General features: G+C 46.8%; 1 protein-coding gene across 1 annotated transcript in view; it reads right to left on the bottom strand.

Annotated features, from left to right (window-relative positions):
* The window catches only part of ubr1 (ubiquitin protein ligase E3 component n-recognin 1), a 398,703-nt gene that overhangs the window by 150,762 nt on the left and 224,970 nt on the right, over positions 1-22,971 (bottom strand). Inside the window, exons 24-27 of the mRNA XM_072487581.1 lie at positions 18,894-18,942; positions 6,234-6,388; positions 1,443-1,545; positions 153-262 (exon numbers count right to left, since the gene is read on the bottom strand). Coding sequence (XP_072343682.1) covers positions 153-262; positions 1,443-1,545; positions 6,234-6,388; positions 18,894-18,942 — 417 coding nt within the window. The remainder of the gene's footprint in view (positions 1-152; positions 263-1,442; positions 1,546-6,233; positions 6,389-18,893; positions 18,943-22,971) is intronic.

Raw genomic sequence — 22,971 nt, 5'->3', positions numbered from 1 at the left:
CTAAATCTTAACTTCGTCCAACTCACCATGATTGCATAACCATTAATACCCTTGTCTAACTATAGATGAATAATCTTAGTTTTAAACCTTTTGAAAAACACACAACGGCTAAAATCCATATATTATTTTATGTTTCCATTTTCTATGCATACCTGCAGAGTCCAGTTAATCATGTCCTTCTGGGCATCCAACTGATGTACATGTTTTAGTTTCTCTAGAAGTGACAAGATACTTTCGGCATTCACTGCAGAGCTTCCGACCCCTTCAAAATAACCACAAACGTTTAAGAAAGAAAGAAAACGCATAACTGGAAAAATACAAGTAAACTGGCCCCAGTCTTCTTGCACTATCATTGGGTTTTCTTGGAATGGTGTGCAAAAGCATCAAAATAGTTACTCAAAGTACAAAGAAAAGTACAACACAGAAAACAGGCCCTTCGGCCCTCCAAGCCTGCGCCGACCATGCTGCCCGTCTAACCCAAAACCCATTAATTTTCTTAACCCAGGATCAGTTCGCAAAATAGCAAGGCTCAAGTCTGCAGTGTTACTGGTGATAGGATGGTCTTTGCTTGTAATGATTGTCCCTGCTTTTGTCATATCTTATTTCTGCCACAAAGATTCAGGTCTGCACAGCATCAAGAATAAAGGCACACACATCTTTGGAAAACAAAAGCAGAAGTGGCATTAGCATAAAGAATCAGAGGGCTTTGCTCAATTTAAATGAATAAAGTGTGGATTACAGAGTAAGTGAACATGAAATTTTAATTCTCTCCCCTCACTGGTAAGAACTGTGACTTTGAATGAGGCAAATGTATCTTTGGCAAGATCCACAACAGGTTCTCTAAGAGAAAATTACATGCACTGTGCCAGCAGATACAAACTAAGACTAGTTAGAGTATTCTGATGAAAGGTCAGCAATCTGAAATGTGAACTCTGTTTTTCTCTCCATAGATGCTACCAGACTTACTGAATATTTCAAGTATTTTTTGCTTTTATTTCAGATCTCCTGGATCCACAGTATTTTGCTTACACCTCTGGGACAGAATTCAGATAAATGGTGGGAGAGTGCGATCAGCAGTTACCGTGACACCACATGATCTGCAGTGCAAATTGAAGCCGGTTTGAAAACTTTTACAAGCTAATTTCCCCCATCAGCTCCTCACCAACAGAGCCAATAATCACCATTACGCTATCTATTGACTATAATTTTGAAAGATATAGGGCACTTGGTGTCAGGACGAGGCCGCTGAATCTCGAGAGGTCATTCGCGAGATTTGTGGAGCTCGACACGCCTTGCGAGATTTAATGAAATCCGCCGACAACCACCCCACTAAATATGCCCAAAACTGGACATTGATTTTTGGCCATAGTCTGGACTATTACTGCAACAGTAAGTAAGAACTGCAGAATTGTTCCAAATTCAAAAGCAAGTCCAATACTTACTTGTTGCCTTAAGATAAACATCAAAGGTCACATCTTCCTCTGCAACTCCTCCCTCTAGCTGTCTCTGTTCTTCTTGTAAAGCCATGCAGATAAGATGAAGAGTCTATGGAATGGAGAAGCAGAACTGTGTGTAGTTATTAACATAAAGTGTAATTACGACACTGACAAGGAAACCATTAAAACCATACTACCTGATTAAAAAGATCTGCTTAATGTACCTTTTGACATATTACTGGTTTATTTCCCTCAAATTATTTTTGAAAAGCGAGTTCTGTTATTGGAGTCTGCTGGAACTGGACTTTTTGAAATGCCAGGATAGAAGGTACAAATGCAACGTACTGACTTCCGGAGGCGACTATGGAGTGAGTGGCTGCACACAGGGCAGCTCCGGCTCAAAGATTTGGGCTCTTTTTACCCGAAAGTGGGGTAGTTTCGACAGGAAAGTATATTAGAGGGCGGGGAGATGTGTCCCCCCCCCCCCCCCCCCCCCAACCCACCCACCCCATGTGTGGCATGTCTACTGGTTACCTGACCAGGAAAAAAAACAGTTACAGTCCTGGCCAAGGAACTGGAGGAGACCTGTGGTGCAGAAACAATTGTGAAGATGGCAGAGGAGGAAGGGTCATCACAAGTGGGAAAGCCCCACAAGGAGCAGTTAATGGCATTTATCAGAGAAGAGTTCGTCAGCAAAGAAAGGAGGTGCACGAGGACTGGACTGGTTGAAGGCCACTGAGGGAGCAGTAACAGCCCTGAAAGGATCGATGGAGCGAGTGGAGAACTGCCTCGAGGCACAGGGGTCACAGATTTGGGAGGTGGAGAAGGTGATGTCCAATCATCGTGATCGGGTGGTGTCGTTGGAGGCGGAGGTGGGGATCCTGGGGAACCTTTACAAGTTGCTAAGGGCAAAGATAGAGGAGCAGGAGAACAGGTCCAGGAGGCAGAATCTACGTATCCTCGGCCTGCCGGAGGGTATGGAAGATACAAGCACCACAAAATATATTTCGAAGATGATGGTGGGGCTGGTGGTGGAGGGGCTGCTGGACAAGACCTCAGAGGTGGACAGGGTGCACAGGTCCCTAAGGCAAAAGCCAAAAACGGGGAAGCCTCTGCGGGTGGTGATTTTGAGGCTCCATAGGTCTGCAGAGAAGGAAAAGATCCTGTGGTGGGCCAAGGAGAAGCGGAATCATGAATCAGAGGGGAACCGGGCCCGAATTTACCAAGATATTGGCGCAGAGCTGGTGAAGAGGCATTCCGGATTTAACAAGGCCAAGGCAGTGTTATATTGAAGGCAGTTTCCGTTTGGGGTACTATACCCGCCGAAGCGGTGGATAACTTTCGACTATTTCGAAAGAAGAGGCCAATGATTTCATAAGAGACCATAAATTGGGCGAGAACTGAATGCTGCCGGGAGATGGATGAGCTAGATCAGCAGAGGTTGGATGATGCGGCTATTGTGGGGGACCGGAGGGTGGTGGCTTTTTAGGTTGTGTGTTTCTGCCTTTTTTCAGGGGTTTGTAAGGGGGCAACTGCCCCCCCTCCTCCCCCTGTCTTTGTTTATGTGGGGGTGGAGGATGGAGTCCACAGGGAGCCGTTTGCACAGACCAAGGAAGGAAAGGTGGGAAGAGAGGTGGAGCAAAAAGTAGAAGGGACCTTCGAGTAGGAGCTGCCACGCTGGCAGGTAATGCTGATGAACGAACGTGAGGTGGGGGAGATGGCCGAGGGGGGGGGGGGTTGCAACCTGGCAGAGTTGGAGACTGAGCGTGGCCATGGGCAGAGATGGGGCCATCTTGGATGGGCCTGGTTCAGGGTGAAATTGAAAGAGGTAAAGTTGGAAGGGGATGATGGCAGACAGTAGAGGGGAGTGGGGGCATAAGCCTCCGGCAAGATTCATAATGTGGAAACGTTCAGGGACTGAACGGGTCAGTTAAGAGGTCTCGGGTCTTCGCACATCTGAGGAGTCTGAAGGCAGGGGTGGTCTTTCTGCAGGAGACACACCTCTGGGTTAAGGATCAGGTCAGGTTGAGAAAGGATAGTGGGACAGGTATTTCACTCGGAGTTTGAAGTCATTCGGCAAGTCGGGGAGGGTGGCTAGCTTGATGAGCAAAAGGATGGGTTTGTAGGGGCCAAAGAAGTCCAGATCACGGGGTAAAGATAGTTATAGTAAATGGGGTGCTGGAGGGGATGCCAGTGGTGCTAGTGAATGAATATGCGCCGAATTGGGATGATGTGGGGTTTGTCAATGGGGTTGCTGGGAGTGATCCCAGACCTGGACATGCACTAATTGATAATGGGGGTGATTTCAACTGTGTGTTGGAACTGAGGGTGGAAAGGTCAAGCCCTAAGTCAATGGGAAGGTTGAGAATGGCAAAGGAGCTGACAGTGTTTATGGAACCCATGGGAATGGTGGACAAGTGGAGGTTTAGGAACCCGGGGTGAGGGAGTACTCCTCCTTCTCGCACGTGTACAAGGCATACTCCAGAATTGATTTTTCTGTGGTGAGTCGAGCGGTGTTGGTGGAGGCAGAGTATTCAAAATTTGTGATCTCAGATCTTGCGCCGCACTAGCTGGAGGTCAGGCTTAGTTCAAGGCAGGAGCAGAGGCCGAGATGGTGGCTGCATTCGGGGCTTTTGATGGATAAGGGGTTCTGTGAGAAGGTGCAGTCTGTCAGTGATCAGAGGTTATATGGATTTGTATCAGAATGGGGAGGTGTTTGCCGCCACGTTTTGGGAGGCATTGAAGGCGGTGGTTCGGGGGAACGTTTTCTCGTTCAAGGCGCATAGGGACAGGAGAAGGAGCGAGGGGAGGGAGCGAAGGACGGTTGTTGGACAAGATAGTAGAGATGGACAGGAAATATTCGAGAGCTTCCACCAAGGAGGAGTTGGCGGAGAGAAAAAGGTTACAGGAGCAGTTTGACAGGTTGACGATGGGGAAGGCAGTGGGGCAGTTGAGAAGAGCGAGGGGGGTGTAATCTGAATATGGAGAGAAGGTGAGCCACATGATGGTTCACCAGCTACAGAGGCAGGCCGCGTCGAGGAAAACTTTGAGGGTGTGGTCAGGAAGGGAGAGGTAGTGTCAGAGCTGGGAAGGATCAACAAGGCATTTAGGGAGTATTTATGAGAAGCTGTACAGGGCCGAGCCGGGCGGTGAGAAGGGACATATGGGGTGGTTTTTGGAAGGGCTGGAGTTCCTAAGGCTGGATGAAGAGCTTTGAAGAGCCATTAGGGCTGAGGCAGGTAATGGATAGCATGAGGGGGAAGAAGTCAGGGAAGGACCCGTGGCTGGGCGGCTACCTGGCAGAGTTCTATAAGGAGTTTGCAACAGAGTTGGTCCTGCGTTTGCTGGGGATGTTTAGCAAGACGCTGGAAAAGGGGGAGCTGGTGGAGACATTGACACAGGCATTGATTAGGCTCATCCCAAAGAAGGGGACGGACATGCTGGAGTGTGAGTCAAAAAGGCCCATTTCACGGATGTGAAAGTGTTGGCCAAGTTAGTGGCGGGGAGGATGGAGGGGTGGAGAAGGCTTTCGATTGGGTGGAGTAGAGATACCTGTTCAAGATCTTGGGAAGGTTTGGGTTTGGGCCGAAGTTCGTGGCATGGGTGCGACTGTTATACTTGGCCTCGGTGGCGAGTGTATAGACAAATGAGGTGAGATCGTAGAGCTTTCGGTTGCATAGGGGAAAAAGGCAGGGGTGTCCACTGTCAAGTGTTTGCGCTGGCGACAGAGCCCTTGGCGATGGCCGTTAGGGGGTCAGTAGAGTGGCAGGGGATTGTGAGGGGGAGTAGGAATGACCTGTTGCTGTTTGTGTCGGATCCACTGGAGTGTATAGGGAGAATATGGACACACTGGAGAGGTTTAGGGCCTTTTCGGGATACAAGTTAAACATCGGGAAGAGCGAGATGTTCCCGGTGAATGCGGCGGGTCGGGAGTGCCAACCTGGGGGTGTTGACGTTCAGGGTAACCGGGGACAGGTTTAGGTATTTGGGGGTCCAGGTGGTGGGAGAAAATTAGCAACATGGGAATTGCCAGATTCTAAGATAAAGGTCTTCCAGTCTGCTTTTTACCACCCGAATAGTTGCATGATACAATGAAAATTGAGTTGCTGAACACTTATATTAAGTAGGCTTTAAAATTAATTTTCATAAGAGTTAGAAGTTGTAGGGTTAAATTGAAAAGCAGAAGGCTGCACATTCTCCGAGTCTGCGTGGGTCTCACCCCCACAACCCAAAAGGGTAGGTGGATTGGCCATGCTGAATTGTCCCTTAATTGGAATTTATTTTTAAAATGCAGAAGGAACCGTGGCGACACAGTGGTTAGCACTGCCGACTCACTGCACCACAGACCCAGGTTCGATCCTGACCTCAGGTGACTATCAGTGTGGAGTTTGCACATTCTCCCCGTGGGTTTTCTCCAGGTGCTCCCGTTTCCCTGTCAGTCCAAAGATGTGCAGGTTGGGTGGTTTGGCCATGCTAAATTGCCCCTTAGGGTGGGGTTGCATGAATAGGGTGGGGGATTGGGCCTAGGTAGGGTGGTCATTCGAAGGGTCAGTGCAGACTCGATGGGCCGAATGGCCCCCTTCTGCACCGTAGGGATTCTATGAACACAAATGGAAACGATACTCACCTAAATGGAATACATAAGGACAGCAAGTATTATTTAATTTGACTCTCAAAGTGCTCCAAGTTGTAAACTGCATTATATCATTTTTTTCCCTGTCAGCCAAGTTGCAGTGTAACCATTTTAATTTTTCCTGACTAATTGAACAAGGCGATCGATATTGTGCAAATTCATACCTTCTGTACCATTGCTTCACTCCATAATCGTCCTGTGGAATCCACAGCCCGCTGGAGGACTGTTCTGAGTACTAGCATTAAAATATCACAGTTCAAAATGTTTGTGACCTTCACGAATGTGGAAAAGAACTGAGGAGGGAGAGGAGGTGGAAGAGCTGTAAGACACATTATAAACACTTTGTTAGCCCTTGGTCTACTCAAACATAATACAGGCTGATACATAGTCATGCTTCGCATGATATAGAACTGAAATAAATAAAACTTAAAATCTCAGAAAACCTCATCAAATGGGCCAAATGGCCTTTTTTTAAATTAATTTTTTACAGGATGTGGGCTTTGCCGGTTAGGCCAGCATTTGTTCCCATTCCTAATTGCACTTCAGAAGGTTGTGGTGAGGTACCTTTTTGAACTGCTGCAGTCCATGTGGTGTAGGTACGTCCACTGCGCTATTAGGAGGGAGTTCCAGGTTTATGACCCAGTGACAATGAAAGAACCGCGATACATTTCCAGGTCAGCATGGTGAGTGACTGGAGAGGAACTTCCAAGCAGTGGTGTTCCCATGCATATGATGGTAATGCTATTTTTTGTTTCTAACAGGAAGGGTAGGCATAAAAAGGTGTTTTTCTGGTTGGCAATGTGTAAGGAATGCTGGGGCCTCAATGTTTTATAAATGACTTGGATGAAGGAACCAAAGGTATGGTTGTTAAATTTGCTGATGACAGAGAGATAGGTAGGAACATCAATTGTGAAGAGGGCTTAAGGAGGATACCAATGGACATAGATCGGTTAATTAAGTGGGCAACGACCTGTCAAATGGAGTAAAATGTGGGAAAATGTGAAATTGTCCATTTTGGCAGGACAAATAAAGCATATTATCTAAATGGTGAGAGATTGGAGAGCTCAGATGCAGAGGAATCTAGGTGTTATTGTGCACGAATTGCAAAAGGTTAGTATGCAGATACAGCAAGTAATTAGGAAAGCTAATAGAATGTTGTGGTTTGTGAGGGGAATAGAATACAAAAACAGGGAGGTTATGCTTCAATTATATAGGTCATTGGTGAGACCATATCTGGAGTAGTCAACTCCTATTGTTCACAACCCCCTTTATCGCAAATTGTTTTCGCACGAATGTAGTTGTACACTTTTTCAAAAATATTTTTATTCCATTTTTAACATTTATGTATACAACCCAACAAAGCAAAACAAAACAAAAGTCCCCCTCCCCCATAACACCCAACAAAAGTCCCCCACCCCCCAGCAGCTGACGATAACCAACTCTTTAAAAATGTAGTATAAACAAACCCCATCTCTTGTGGAACCCCTCACAATAAACTTGACCTTCTCCAAATACAGGAACTCCATCAAATCCCCTAGCCATACCGAGGCACAGGGCAAAGAAGTTGACCTCCACCCCAACAGGACCTGCCTGCGAGCAGGAAGGCAATGGCTAAAACATCTGTCACCGCTCTGGTCTGCAGCTCTGGCAAGTCAGACACCCCTAATATGGCCCCCAGGGGACTGGGCTTCAAATCCACTTGCAAGATCGCTAACATGGTGCTAGAAAATGACCTCCAAAATCTCTCCAACTTCGGGCAGGACCAGAACATATGTACAGGATTAGCTGGAGCCCTCCCACACTGCTGACAAGTGTCCTCCACCACCTCAAACAACCAGCTCATCCTCAACTTTGTATGGTGCGCCCTATGCACCACCTTTAACTGAATCAGCCCCAGCCTCGAGCACGAGGGTGAGGAATTCACCCCCCTGCAGCACCTCACACCACAACCCCATCTCCAGCGCTGTCCCCAGCTCCCCCTCCCACTTGGCCTTGACCCCTCCAACGACATCCTATCCTCCTCCAATATGCTCCCATAAATCACATACAACCCAACAAAGCAAATCAAAAACAACAAAAGCCCCTCCAGCCCCATCAATGTCAACACCGATTCCAACAACGAGGAAGGCTGTGCCACCAGAAAAGTTGGAAAAACTTCTTTGTGAAGTCCCGCACCTGCATATACCTAAACGCTTCTCCCCGCGGAATCCAAACCATCTCCATCAACTCCTCCAAACTCACAAATCACTACTTCATCTCCATCACTCCCAGCTCCTCCCAACCCTGAAATCCAGCATCCAGCCTCGCCGGCTCAAACATATGATTCCGATCGGCATCAACCCTGTCCCTAACCTAAAGTGCTGTTGAAATTGCCTCCATATCTTCAATGTGGCCATCACCACTGACTCCCCGAATACTTCTCTGGGACGAATGGGAGCAGCGCCATTGTCAGCACCCGTAACCCCAACTCCTTACAAGAGTCTGTCTCCATCTTCACCCACAAAGCCACCGGCTCCTTAGCCCAATCCTGCACCTTCTCGACATTCGCCGCACAATAATAACAGGTTTGGAAGGACCAGACTGCCGCCCTCGCTGAAGCACTGCCTTCCTAATGCTTGCTCCCTTATCTGCCCAAACTAACGACAAATATCAACTGTTCAACCCCCATAAAAACGTTTCTGGAAAAAAGACCGATCGGCACTGAAATAAGAATTAAAAACCGTGGCAAAATATTAATCTTTACTGCCTGCACCCAACCTTTGGGTAGTCGCCACCCAAAACGGCAACCCTCCAAGACCGGCTCCTGCCCATGGAGAAGACACCAGAAAACACTCACTCTTTTGCAGATTCAACTTATAACTTGAAAACGTCTGGAATATCCTGAACAGCCCCATTTTATACCCAACCGTAGAACCTGGGATGAAGATTTACAATAACAAATCATCAGCATACAAAGACACCCTATGCTCCACGCCTACTTCATTATCCCCTTCCACTTATATGAGCACCTCAGGGCATTGGCCAAGGACTCTATCGGCAGCGCAAACAGGAGGGAAGGCATGGGGCACCTTTGACACGTTCCCCTATGTAACTGAAAATATCCTGAATTCACTTCGGTCTTGTGCACACTCATCTTTGGTTCCCTATATAACAATTTAACCATCGCCACAAACTTAGGCCCAATCTCAAACTCTCCAACACCGCAAACAAATAGCTCCACTCTACACAGTCAAACATAGAAAATAGGTGCGAGAGGACGACATTCGGCCTTTTGAGCTTGCACCATCATTCAATATGATCATGGATGATCATGCAAATTCAGTATCCCACTCCCGTTTTCTCTCCGTACCCCTTGATCCCTTTAGCTGCAAGGGCTAGTCCAGCTCCCTCTTGAATATATCCATCGAACTGGCACAACAGCCTTCGGCAGTGGAGAATTCCACAAATTTACAACTCTCGAGAGAAGATGTTTTTCCTCATCTCAGTCCTGAATGGCTTACCCTTTATTCTTAAGCTGTGACCCGTAGTTCTGGATGTCCCCAACATCGGGAACATTCTTCCCACATCTAGCCTGTCCAGCCCCATTAGAGTTTTATATATTTCTATGAGAGCCCCTCTCATTCTTCTAAACTCCAGTGAGTACAATCCCAGTCGATCCAGTCTTTCTTCATATGTCGGTCCTGCCATCCCGAAAATTAGTCTGGTGAACTTTTGCTGGACACCTTCAATAGCAAAAATGTTCTTCTTCAAACTAGGGAGACTAGGAGATGAACTAATCGTGCAGATAGATATAAATGGGTATGATATAATTGGGATTACGGAGGCATGGCTGCGCGTTAAACAGGGATGGGGACTGAATGTCCCAGGGTTCTTTAGGAAGGACAGGCATAAAAGAAAAGGTGGGGCGTGGCACTGCTGGTTAAAGAGGAAATTAACACAATAGTGAGAAAGGATATTAGTTTTACAATGTGGAATCCGTATGGGTAGAGTTGAGAAACATCAAGGGACAAAAGTCATATATAGACCCCCAAACTGCACTGGTGAGGTTGGGAATGGCATTGAACAAGAAATTAGTATTGTAATATAAATTAGCTATAAATTAGCATTTAATAAGGGAATATCGGTGATCATAGGTGATTTTAATCTTCACATAGATTGGGCAAATCAAATTAGCCACAATGCCGTAGAGGAGGAATTCCTGGAGTGTATACGGGATGGTTTTCTTGACCAATATGTGGAGGACCCAACTAGAGAGCAGGCCATCTTAGACTGGGTACTGGGTATTGTGTAATGAGAAAGGAATTACTGCCAATCTGGCTGTACGAGACCCCCTGGGGATGAGCGACCATGACATGTTGGAATTTTTTATCAAGATGGAGAGTGAAGTAGTTGATTCGGAGACTAGGGTGCTGAATCTTAATAAAAGGAACTATGAGGATATGAGGCGTGAGTTGGCCTTGATAGATTGGGGAGAGTTACTTAAAGGGATGACAGTGGATAGACAATGGCAAACATTCAAGGAATGCATGGAGGAAGTACAGCAACTGTTCATTCCTGTCTGGCACAAAAGCAAAATGGGTAAGAGGGCCAATCCATGGCTTACAAAGGAAATTAGAAATAGTATCCAATCCAAGGAAGAAGCATACAGATTGGCCCAGAAAAATAATAGGTCTGAGCATTGGGAGCAGTTTAGAATTCAGCAAAGAAGGACAAAGGGATTGATTAAGAAGGGGAAAGTTCAATACGAAAAGAAGATTGCAGGTAACATAAAGACTGACACTAAGAGTTTCTACAGATATGTGAAGAGAGATTGGTAAAGAAAAATGTAGGCCCAGTGCAGACAGAAACAGGGGAATGCATAATAAGGGACAAAGAAATGGATGAGCAATTAAATACATACTTTGGTTCTGTCTTCACAAATGAAGACACAAATCAGATCCCAGAATGTTGGAGAATGAAAGGTTTAGTGTGATGGAAGAACTGAGGGAGATCAACATTAGTAGAGAGATGGTGCTGGGAAAAATGATGGGATTGAAGACGGATAAATCCCCAGGACCTGAGAATCTGCATCCCAGAGTGCTTAAGGAGGTGGCTCTGGAAATAGTGGATGCATTGGTGGTCATCTTCCGGTATTCTATAGACTCTGGAACTGTCCCTGCAGATTGGAGGGTAGCTCATGTCACTCCGATATTCAAAAAGGGAGGTAGAGAGAATGCAGGGAATTATAGACCAGTAAGCCTAATATCGGTAGTGGGGAAAATGCTTGAATCCATTATCAAGGACTTTATAGCGGAACATTTAGAAAGCAGTGGCAGGATCAGTCAGAGTCAGCATGGATTTATGAAGGGAAAAACATGCTTGACAAATCTGTTGGAATTCTTTGAAGAGGTAACCAGTACAGTCGACAAGGGGGAGCCAGTCGATGTGCAATATTTGGACTTTCAGAAGGTGTTTGACAAAGTCCCGCATAAGAGATTATTGTGCAAAATTAAAGCGCATGGGATTGGGGGAAATGCATTGAGGTGGATAGAAAACAGGTTGGCAGAGAGGAAACAAAGAGTAGGGATTAATGGGTCCTTTTCAAATTGGCAGGCAGTAACCAGTGGGGTACTACAGGGATCGGTGCTGGTACCCCAGCTATTCACAATATATATTAATGATTTGGATGAGGGAACAAAATGTAACATCTCAAAGTTTGCAGATGATACCAAATTAGGTGGGAGGGTGAATTGTGACGAGGATGCAGGGATCCTACAGCAAGATCTGGGCAGGTTGGGTGTACAATTTGGGCAGGTTGGCAGTACAATTTGGGCAACCGTGAGGTTATTCATTTTGGAAGCAAAAACAGGAAGGCAGATTACAATCTGAATGGTTGTAAATTGGGAGAGGGGAGTGCAGCGGGACCTGGGTGTCCTTGTGCACCATTCGCTGAAGGTAAGCATGCAGGTGCAGCAGGCGGTAAAGAAGGATAATGGTATGTTGGCCTTCATTGCGAGAGGTTTCGAGTACAGAAGCAGGGATGTGTTGCTGCAATTCTACAGGGCCTTGGTGAGGCCACACTTGGAGTATTGTGTGAAGTTTTGGTCTCCTTCTCTGAGGAAGGGTGTTCTTGCTGTTGAAGGAGTGCAACAAAGGTTTACCAGACTGATTCCAGGCTGATTCCAGGGATGGCGGGACTGTCATATGAGGAGAGATTGACTCGGTTGGGATTGTTCTCCCTGGAGTTCAGAAGAATGAAGGGGGGGGGGGGTCTCATAGAGACTTATAAAATTCTAACAGGACTAGACAGATGCAGGGAAGATGTTACCAATGATAGGCCTGTCCAGAACCAGGGGTCACAGCCTGAGGATTCAGGGTAAACCATTTCCGACAGAGATCAGGAGAGAGTTCTTCACCCAAAGAGTGGTGAGCCTGTGGAATTCATTACCACAGGAAGTAGTTGATGCTAAAACTTTGAATATATTCAAGAGGTGGCTTGATATAGCACTTGGGGAGAATGGGATCAAAGGCTATGAGGAGAAAGCAGGATTAGGCTATTGAGTTGGATGATCAGCCATGATCGTGATGAATGGCGGAGCAGGCTCGAAGGGCCAAAAGGCCTGCTCCTGCTCCTATTTTCTATGTATCTATGTATGTACCAAACTTCACACAGTACTCAGGGTGTGGCCTCACCAAGGCCCTGTATAACTGCAGCAAGACATTCCTACTCCTATACTCAAATCCTCTCGCTATGAAGGCGAGAATGCCATTAGCTTGCCTCAGTCTGCAGTACCTGCCTGCCAACCTTCAGACTGGTCCACCATGACAGAGGTCATCGTTGCACTTCCTCTTTTCCTAAACAGCCACCATTCAGATAATAAACTGCCTTCCTGCTTTTCCCACCAAAATGGATACGCTCACATTTACCCACATTATTTTGCATTTGCCAGGTATTTGCCTACTCAGCCAGCCTGTCCAAGTCACCCTGCAGCCACTTTGCATTCTCTTCACAGCACACTGCCACACAGCTTAGTGCCTTCTGCAAATTTGGAGATATTGCATGTAATTCCTTTGTCCAAATCATTAATGTATATTGTGAACAGCTGGGGTCCCAGCACTGAGCTTTGTGGTACCCCATTAGTCACTGCCTGCCACTCTGAAAAGGATCAGTTTATTCCTACTCTCTGCTTTCTGTCTGCCAACCAGTTCTCCATCCACGTCAATACATTACCCCGAATACCATGAGCTTTAATTTTGCTCACTAATCTCTTATGTGGACCTTGAGAAAATCCTTTTGTCCAGATACACAGCATCCACTGGTTCACCCTTGTCCACTCTACTGGTTACATCCTCAAAAAGGTCCTGAAGATTTGTCAAGGATGATTTCCCTTTACATGAATCCATGGTGGCTTGGACTGATCCTGTCCCCACTTTCCAAATGCTCAATTATTTCATCCTTAATAAATGACTCCACCATTTTCCCCACCACCGATGTCAGGTTAAGTAGTCTATAATTTCCTATTTTCTCTCTCCCTCCTTTTTAATAAAGTGGGGTTACATCAGCTACCCTCCAATGCACTGGAACTTTTCCAGAGTCTATAGAATGCTGGAAAACGATCAACAATGCGTCCACTATTTCTAGGGCCATTTCCTTAAGTACTCTGGGATGCAGGATATCAGACCCTGGGGACGTATCAGGTTTTAATGCCATCAATTTCCCCAATAATAATCGTCATTATTGTCACATTATTGTTACATTAACACTGCAATGAAGTTACTGTGAAAATCCCCTCGGCGCCACACTCCGGTTGCCTGTTCGGGTACACCGAGGGAGAATTCAGAATGTCCAAATTATCTTGCAGCACGTCTTTTGAGACTTGTGGGAGGAAACCGGAGCACCTGAAGGAAACACAAGCTACAATTTCCTGACTAATAAGGATTTCCTTTAGTTCCTCCTTCATGCTCGAACCTCTGCTCCCTAGTATTTCCGGACGGTTATTTGTGTCCTCCTTAGTGAAGCCAGATCCAAAGTATTTGTTCAACTGATCGGTCGTCTCTTTGCCCATTATGAATTCACCCAATTCTAACTGTAAAGGGACCTACATTTGTCTTCACCAGTCTTTTTCTCTTCACATATATGTGGAAGCTTTTGCAGTCAAATTCTATTATCCCCTTTCGAATTAAACCCGTTGTCCTCCTCTGCTGAATTTTACATTTCTCCCACAACTCAGGCTTGCTATTTTTTCTGGCCAATTTATATGCCTCCTCTTTGGCTTGAACACTATCATTGAATTCTGTTGCTGAGCCACCTTCCTCATCTTACTCTTGCATCAGTCAGGGATGTACAATTGTTGAAGTTCATCCATGTGTTCTTTAAATATCTGTCATTACATATCCACCATCAACCCCTTAAGTATCCTTCGCCAGCTTATCCTAGCCAATGCACATCTCATACCATCAAACTTAGCTTTATTTAAGTTCAGGACCCTAGTCTCAGACCTAACTGTGTCAGTCTCCATCTCAATGAAGAATTCTACCATATTATGGTCACCCTTCCCTAAAGGATCTCACACCACAACATTGCTAATTAATCCTTTTCATTGCACAGAGTAGGATAGCCTGCTCTCTAGTTGGTTCCCGACATATTGGTCGAGAAAACCATCCCTTGTACATTCCAGAAGATCCTCTCCATCGCATTGCTACCAGTTTGATTTGCCCTTTTCATCAAACTCCACCGGGAACCAAACCAGCCCTTGCTGTTTACATCTTCCCAATCGCTGCCTGAACCTCCTCCATCTCCACTGGCTCTTCAAGTCCTGCCCTCTCTTCCTCTCCTATCGTAGGACGTTCCAATCCCCCCAAAAATCGCTCTTTTCCAACTTGTCCCCTTGTATAGGCTCCGACCTATACAAAGTTTTTAAAACTCCTCAAATGCCTTGTTCACCTGCTCCGGTGCCACAACCAACTCTCCTGTCCCTTCCCGGATCCGAACAATCTCTCTCGCAGCCGCCTGCCGGTGGAGCTGGCTCGCCAAAAAACCACTGGCCTTCTCCCCATACTCATACACTATCTCCTTCACCCACCTTAATTGCAGAACCGTCTTCCCTGTGGACAGAAAGTCAAGCCATGTGTGCAATTCCTTCGTCCTCACCAAGAGTTCCAGAGTAGGATCCTCTGCAAGGCGGCACGGTAGCACAGTGGTTAACTCTGTTGCTTCACAGCTCCAGGGTCCCATGTTTGATTCCGGGCTTGGGTCACTGTCCGTGTGGAGTTTGCACGTTCTCCCCATGTCTGCTTGGGTTTCAATCAGCTGAGACCACTATCTCCTCTGATGCCGAACTGACACTCAAATTCCACCTCCATCACTTCAGCCAGCGTGTCCACCGTAAGGGCACGGCCCCACCCGGCGAGCTAACTCCCGCCATCTTTCCTCCCACAAAATACCACACCGAACTTGAGCTCTCAGGTGAACGACTTCTCACACCTTTTCTCCCTGTATTCTTCTTCTGGGTTTCAACATCCTTTAGTTGCCGCAACATTTTTTGAGAGATTAATCACATAAAATCCCCCCCCCCCCACCAAATCTGGGTGAAAAGGTCCAAAAAAGTTCTAGCAGGATCCACCCAACGAGCAACCTCCACCACCAGATATCATAGTTGTACACTTAATCACGGTCCCCAAATTTCACTATTCCACGATATATGTTAAACGCTCACCTGTCCCCCACACTGTACTCATGTAGTAAGCTCGTATCTACTAGTTCGAGACTTTAGACTTTGTGAGAGCTTACAGGAATGGAACCTCCATGTACAGTATTGGTCTCCTTATTTAAGGTTGTAAAAGTAATTCAGAGGTTAATTAGGCTAATACCTGGATTGGGAGGGTCGTCTTTTCAGAGATTCATAGAATATCTGCACTACAGGAGGAGGCCATTCAGCCATCGAGTCTGCACCGACCTCCTGAAAGTTCACCCCACCCTATTCCCGCAACCCCGCCTAATCTGCACATCGTTGGGACACCAAGGGACAATTTAACATGGCCAATCCACCTAACCTGCACATCTTTGGACTGTGGGAGGAAACCGGAGCACCCGGAGGAAACCCACGCACACACGGGGAGGATGTGCAAACTCCACAGTCACCCAAGGCCAGAATTGAACCCGGGTCCCTCGTGCTGTGAGGCAGCAGTGCTAATCACCGCGCCACCCCATGAAGAAAGGTTAGGCAGGCTTGGCTTGTACTAACTGGTAATTTGATTGAAACATGCAAGATGACGGGTTTTGACTAGGTGGATGTGAAGAAGATGTTTCCTCTTGTGAGAGAATCTAGAACACAGGGTCACTATTTAAAAATAAAGGGTTGCCCATTTCAAAGGGAGTGAGGCGACTTTTTTGCTCTCAAATGGTTGCGGGTCTTTGGAACTCTCTTCCTCAAAAAGCAGTGGAAGTAGAGTCTTTGAATATTTTTAAGGCAGAGGTTAATGGATACTTGATACCAAGGGGATGAAAGTTTATAGGGTGTGGGTGGGAATGCTGGGCGGGATTCTCTGATCCTGAGGCTAAGTGTTGACGCCGTCGGAAACGCCGTCGTTTCTCGATGGCGTCAACACGGCCCCAGGATCAGCAATTCCAGCCCCGAAGGGGGCCAGCAGGGCACTGGAGCAGTTCACGCCGCTCCAGCTGCTGATCTGGCCGTGGAATGGGCGCCGGGGGATGCGCGCATGCGCAGTGGGTCCAGCGCGAACCCATGCATGCGCAGTCCCACCGGCGCGAATTCCGCGCATGCGCGGTGTCTCCCTTGTCCGCGCCGGCCCAGACCCAGCATGGCGCAGGAATACAGGTGCCGGCGCGGAAGAAAGGAGGCCAGGAGACAGAGAGGCTGGCCTGCCGATCTGTGGGTCCCGTTCGCGGGCAAGGCCACATCGGAGGCCCTCCCCGGGGTCGGACCCCCCTCCCCAGGCTGCCACCGGACCCTTCAACGGCAAGGTCCCGCCGGCTCTGAACATGTCAGAACGGCGCCGGCGAGACTCGTTTTTAAAATTTTTTATTTACGGCCACTCAGCCCACCCGGGCCGAAGACTCGCGCGGGGGGGGGGGGGGGGGGGGGGGGGGGGGGGGGGGGGGGGAACGCGACCGCACCGGGGGGGGGGGGGCGGCCAATAGAGCGGCCCCCGACCGCACCGTCCCCAATCCTCCACTCTGTGGAGAATCGTGTCCCGGCGTCGGGGCAGCATGGCACGATTCGCGCAGCCCCCCGGCAATTCTCCGACCCGGCACGGGGTCGGAGAATCCAGATCCAGCCCGCAGAGTTTAACACAAGATTTAGAGTACACAATTCATTTTTTACAATTAAGGGGCAATTTAGCGTGGCTAATCCACCTACTCTGTACATCTTTGGGTTGTGGGGGCGAAACCCACGCAAATACAGGGACAATGTGCAAACTCCACAAGGACAGTGACCCAGAGCCGGGATAGGACCTGGAACCTCGGTGCCGTGAGGCAGCAATATTAACCACTGCGCCACCACGCTGCGCTGGGGATGTGGAGTTGAGGTTACGATCAGATATGATCTTATTAAATGGCGAGAAAGTTTGTGGGGCCAGTGGCTGACCCCTGCTCCTAAGTTGTATGTAGTACAGCCTTAGTTTGTGTAATCGCTCCTCATAATTTAACTCTTCACATCCAGGGCAACTGCGCTTCTAGGCTGCGTGTGTTAACAGCAATCAGGAAAATGCTATCTAAGGTCAGTGGTCCAATCAGGGGTCTTTGCATGGTCACGCAGCAATATCAAAGGGACTGCGTAGTGCAAATGGATCTTACACAGCAAAGGGAGATTAGAGAAACTGGTCCAGGGTCACAGAAACAGAATCATAGAATTGTTACAACGCAGAAGGAGGGCAAGTCATCCTAACACGTTTGCACTGGCTCCAAATGAGCAATTCAATTAGTGCCATTCCCTCATCCAGTAACCCTGCACATCCTTTCTTTTCAGGTAAATATATGATCTCCTTTTGAATGTCTCTACTGATTCTGCCTGAAAATTAAAAACTAAAATGGTTTTCCTCATGCCGTTACTGCTTATTTTGCCAATTACTTTAAATCCCCGCTCTCTCATTCTTGATCATTTCATGAGTGGAAACAGTTTTTCCCTATCTACTCTTTCTGGAACCTTAATGATTTTCAATACCTTTACGAAATCTTCTCTTCTCCGAGGTAAACAGTCCCAACCTCTCCAATCTATCTTTGTAACCAAAGTTTCTCATTCAGGTATGATTCTGGTAAATCTACGCTTCCCTACCTCCAAGGCCAATATATCTTTCCTAAGATGTGGTAGCCAGAGCTGCTCACGGTACTCCAAGTGTGACCAGGGCTTTATATGGCTGATGCATAATCTCTGCCCCTTTGTATTCTGCTCCCCTAGATAGAAAGGCCAATATTCCATTAACCACTGATTGTTTTCTGTACGTGCTCATGACATTTTAATGAAATATGCATCTGAATGCTCCCAGGTATCTTTTCACCATTTAGAAAGTACCTTTTGCTTTATCCTTTTTAGGTTCAACATGGATGATCTCGCAACTGCCTACTAAAATCCATTTGCCAGTTTTGACCATTTACTCTGTATCTTTATAATTTTAAGTGATGGTCAATCCCACAATCACTCTGCAACTTTTCCCCAATTCTCTCTCCTGATGCATGAGCTGTCATCAAACCTTTGGGTTTGAAAGTATTGGCAACAACTTTCTAGATACTTAAAATTGTGAGGTGGAACACAAATCCACAAGTCACAAGCTACAATGTGAACACATCCTTGAAATACAAAATCCACAATTATAACCGGAATTACCTTCATTGCTATTGGCTTGTTTTTTTCTCTTCTTCTGATCATCCTCAGCCTTTAATAAAGGTAAATAAATAAAACAATTTAGCACAAGAACTGCTCAGAGCACCTTTAATATAAAGAGATGTCTCAAGGTGTTTCCGGGAGCATTATAAAAATATGATACCAAGCCACATTTCTTTTTCGTTCTTTGATGGGACAGAAGTATTGCTGGCATGGCCAGCATTTGTGCTCATCTCTAGTCGCCCACTGTCGAAGGAGCCTCTGAAATGCCGTGGTGCATCTTGTACATGGCATATATTGCTGACGTTGTGCATTGCTGGTGGAGGGAGAAAATATTTAAGGTGGTGGATGGGGTGCTGATTCAGTTGTTTTTTTTCCCTCGATTGTTTGGAGCTAAATTCATTCAGGCAAGCAGAGAATGTTCCATCACACCCCTGACTTGCGCCTTGCTAATGATGGAGAGGCTTTGGGGATTCAGGTGGTGAGTTACTCACCTCAGGATTCCCAGCTTCTGACAGGCTCTTGTAGCCCTGCCAGGAAGTTGATGTTTGAGTGATTCAACAATGGCAATGTTGTTGAATTTCAAGGGAAAATGGTTATAATGTCCCTCATTTTGTAGTTGGTCATTACCTGGCATTTGTGTGGCACAAAATGTTACTTGCCACTCATCAACACAAGCCAGATATTACCCAGGTCTTGTTGCATATGGATACACTTCTGACTTTATGGTATTCCTGAGGAACTCCTACAGCGATGTTCTGGGGCTGACCTGCTCAAGATAAATTAGGTTTGATGATCAAAAGCTTGGTTAAAGAGATAGTGCGTCTTAAAGGAGGAAAGTGAGGTAGAGAGGCAGAAAGATGTGGCAGGTAATTCCAGAGATTGGGGCCTAGGCAGCTGAAGCTCAACCCTCAACGATGGAGCAATTATAATTGGAAAATACGTGAGAATTAGAGTAGTACAGTTAAATTAGAGGCTTGTGAGGTTGGAAATGGTTGGAGATAGAGACAAGACCATGGAAAGGATTTGTAAATAAGGATGAGAATTTTAACGTCAAGGCATTGCTTGATCAGGAGCCAATATAGGTCAGAAAGCACAGGGGTGGTAAAGAATAGGACGTGCTGCCAATTAAGACATATGCCGCAGAGTTTTGGATCAGCTCAAGTTTACAGAGTGTAGGAGACGAGCCAGGAATGGATTGGAATAGGCAAATCTAGAGGTAACCATAAGACATAGAAGCAGAATCAGGCCACTCGGCCCATCGGGTCTACTCCGCCATTCAACCATGGTTGATATTTTGCTCATCCTCATTCCCCTGCCTTCTCCCCATAACCCTGATCCCCTTATTAATCAAGAACCTATCTATGTCTGTCTTAAAGAAATTCAGTGATCTGGCCTCTACAGCCTTCTGCGGCAAAGATGCACAACCCTCTGGCTGAAGAAATTCCTCCTCATCTCTGTTTTAAAAGATCATCCCTTAGTCTGAGATTGTTTTAGTTCTCTGGTTCTAGTTTTTCCTACAAGTGGAAACATCCTCTCCACTCTATCCAGGCCTCGCAGTATCCTGTAAGTTTCAATAAGATCCCCCCCTCATCCTTCTAAACTCCAACGAGTACAGATCCAGAGTCCTCAACCGTTCCTCATACGTCAAGTTCTTCATTCCAGGGATCATTCTTGTGAACCACTTCTGGACCCTTTCCTTAGATATGGGGCCCAAAACTGCTCGCAAGAAACTTCAGAGAGTCGTGAACACAGCCCAGTCCATCACACAAACCTGCCTCCCATCCATGGACTCCATCTACACCTCCCGCTACCTGGGGAAAGCGGGCAGCATAATCAATGACCCTTCCCACCCAGTTTACTCACTCTTCCAACTTCTTCCATCGGGCAGGAGATACAAAAGTCTGAGAACATGCACGAACAAACTCAAAAACAGCTTCTTTCCCGCTGTAATCAGGCTCCTAAACGACCCTTTTAGGGACTGACCCGATTAACACGACACCCCTGTATGCTTCACCCGATGCCAGTGTTTATATAGTTCTATTGTGTACCTTGTGTTGTTGCCCTATTATGTATTTCTTTTCTTTTCATGTACTTAATGATCGGTTGAGCTGCTCGCAGAAAAATACTTTTCACTGTACCTCGGTACACGTGACAATAAACAAAATCCAAATCCAATATTCCAAATGAGGTCTGACGAGAGCCTTATACACAGCTCTACCTCAGTACCGTCTCTCTCAACTCCTCCATTGTGGTTTGTTGCCAAATTATCTGACTGCTTATCCAATATCCAGTACCAGATGAGCAAAAATTCCCTTCCTTGGCTACAGACTTCAAGCATCTCTCTGGCAGCACTTGAAATTAAACCTGCCCGTTTGCAACCTTGGTCTCACACATTTGACCCCAAGATGATCTTCCAAACTCATATTTGTGCTGCCAGTAAGTCAGCCTATTTCCACCTCCAAGACATTGTCCGACTCTGCCCCGTTGCAGCTCATCTCAAAGGCGCATGCCTTTGAATAGTTACTTTGCATCAGTCTTCACATGGAAGATTCCAGTGGGATGCCTGAGCTCCAGGAGAATCAGGGGGCAGAGGTGAATGCAGTGGCCATCACCAAGGAGAAGGTTCTGGGGAAACTGAAAGGTCCGAAGATGGATAAATCACCTGGACTGGATGGACTACACCCCAGGGTTCTAAAAGAGATAGCGGAGGAGATTCATAGACTCATAGAATTTACAGTGCAGAAGGAGGCCACTCGGCCCACCAAGTCCACAACGGCCCCCGGAAAGAGCACCCTACCCAAGCCCACACCCCCACCCCATCCCCATAACCCAGTAACCCCACCCAACACCAAGGGCAATTTTGAACACTTAAGGGCAATTTATCATGGCCAATCCACCTAACCTGCACATCTTTGGACTGTGGGAGGAAACTGGAGCACCCGGAGGAAACCCACGCACACACTGGGAGGATGTGCAGACTCCGCACAGACAGTGTCCCAAGCCGGAATCGAACCTGGGACCCTGGAGCTGTGAAGCAATTGTGCTATCCACAATGCTACCGTGCTGCCCATTGTGGAGGCATTGGTGGTGATCTTTCAGGAATCACTGCAAGAAGGAAGACTCCCACACCTAACAGCACATCTTTCGGGACTTGTGGGAGGAAACTGGAGCACCCGGAGGAAACCCACGCAGACACGGGAAGAACGTGCAAACTCCGCACAGACAGTGACACAAGCTGGGAATCGAACCTGGGACCCTGGCGCTTTGAAGTCAAAAATTACATATTTTATATCACTGCCCCGTTTTAAAATGAGACCAAATGGACCTAATCTCTTTAATTTGTTCCACTCTTTGATTGGTGAGTATGATTCACGACTGGTACTTTGGATTTTAAGCACCCTATTCAATGGCACTGCTCAGTTAGCTGGAGGTGGTGGTGTAGTGGTATTGTCACTGGACTAGCAATCTTGGCCCAGGTGATGCTCTGGGGATCTGGGTTCGAATCATGCCATGGCAGACGGCAAAATTTGAATTCAATAAACATCTGGAATTAGAAGTCTAATGATGGCCATGAAACCATTGCCGATTGTCGTTAAAAACCCATCTGGTTCACTAATGTCCTTTGGGGAAAGAAATCTGCCTCCTTACCCGGTCTGGCCTCCATGTGACTCCAGACCCTGACAGTGGAGGGTGGTGGTTGATGGGAAATGTTCAGACTGGAGTCCAGTTACTAGTGGTGTACCACAAGGATCTGTTTTGGGGCCACTGCTGTTTGTCATTTTTATAAATGACCTGGAGGAGGGCGTAGAAGGATGGGTGAGTAAATTTGCAGATGACACTAAAGTCGGTGGTGTTGTGGACAGTGCAGAAAGATGTTACAAGTTACAGAGGGACATAGATAAGCTGCAGCGCTGGGCTGAGAGGTGGCAAATGGAGTTTAATGCAGAAAAGTGAGAGGTAATTCATTTTGGAAGGAATAACAGGAAGACTGAGTACTGGGCTAATGGTAAGATTCTTGGCAGTGTGGATGAGCAGAGAGATCTCGGTGTCCATGTACCTAGATCCCTGAAAGTTGCCA

The sequence above is a fragment of the Scyliorhinus torazame genome, chromosome 2 (assembly GCF_047496885.1).
Source record: "Scyliorhinus torazame isolate Kashiwa2021f chromosome 2, sScyTor2.1, whole genome shotgun sequence".
NCBI classification, from domain to species: Eukaryota; Metazoa; Chordata; class Chondrichthyes; order Carcharhiniformes; family Scyliorhinidae; genus Scyliorhinus; species Scyliorhinus torazame.
The sequence above is the reverse complement of the archived record's forward strand: the minus strand, read 5'-3'. Positions and strand labels throughout refer to the sequence as shown.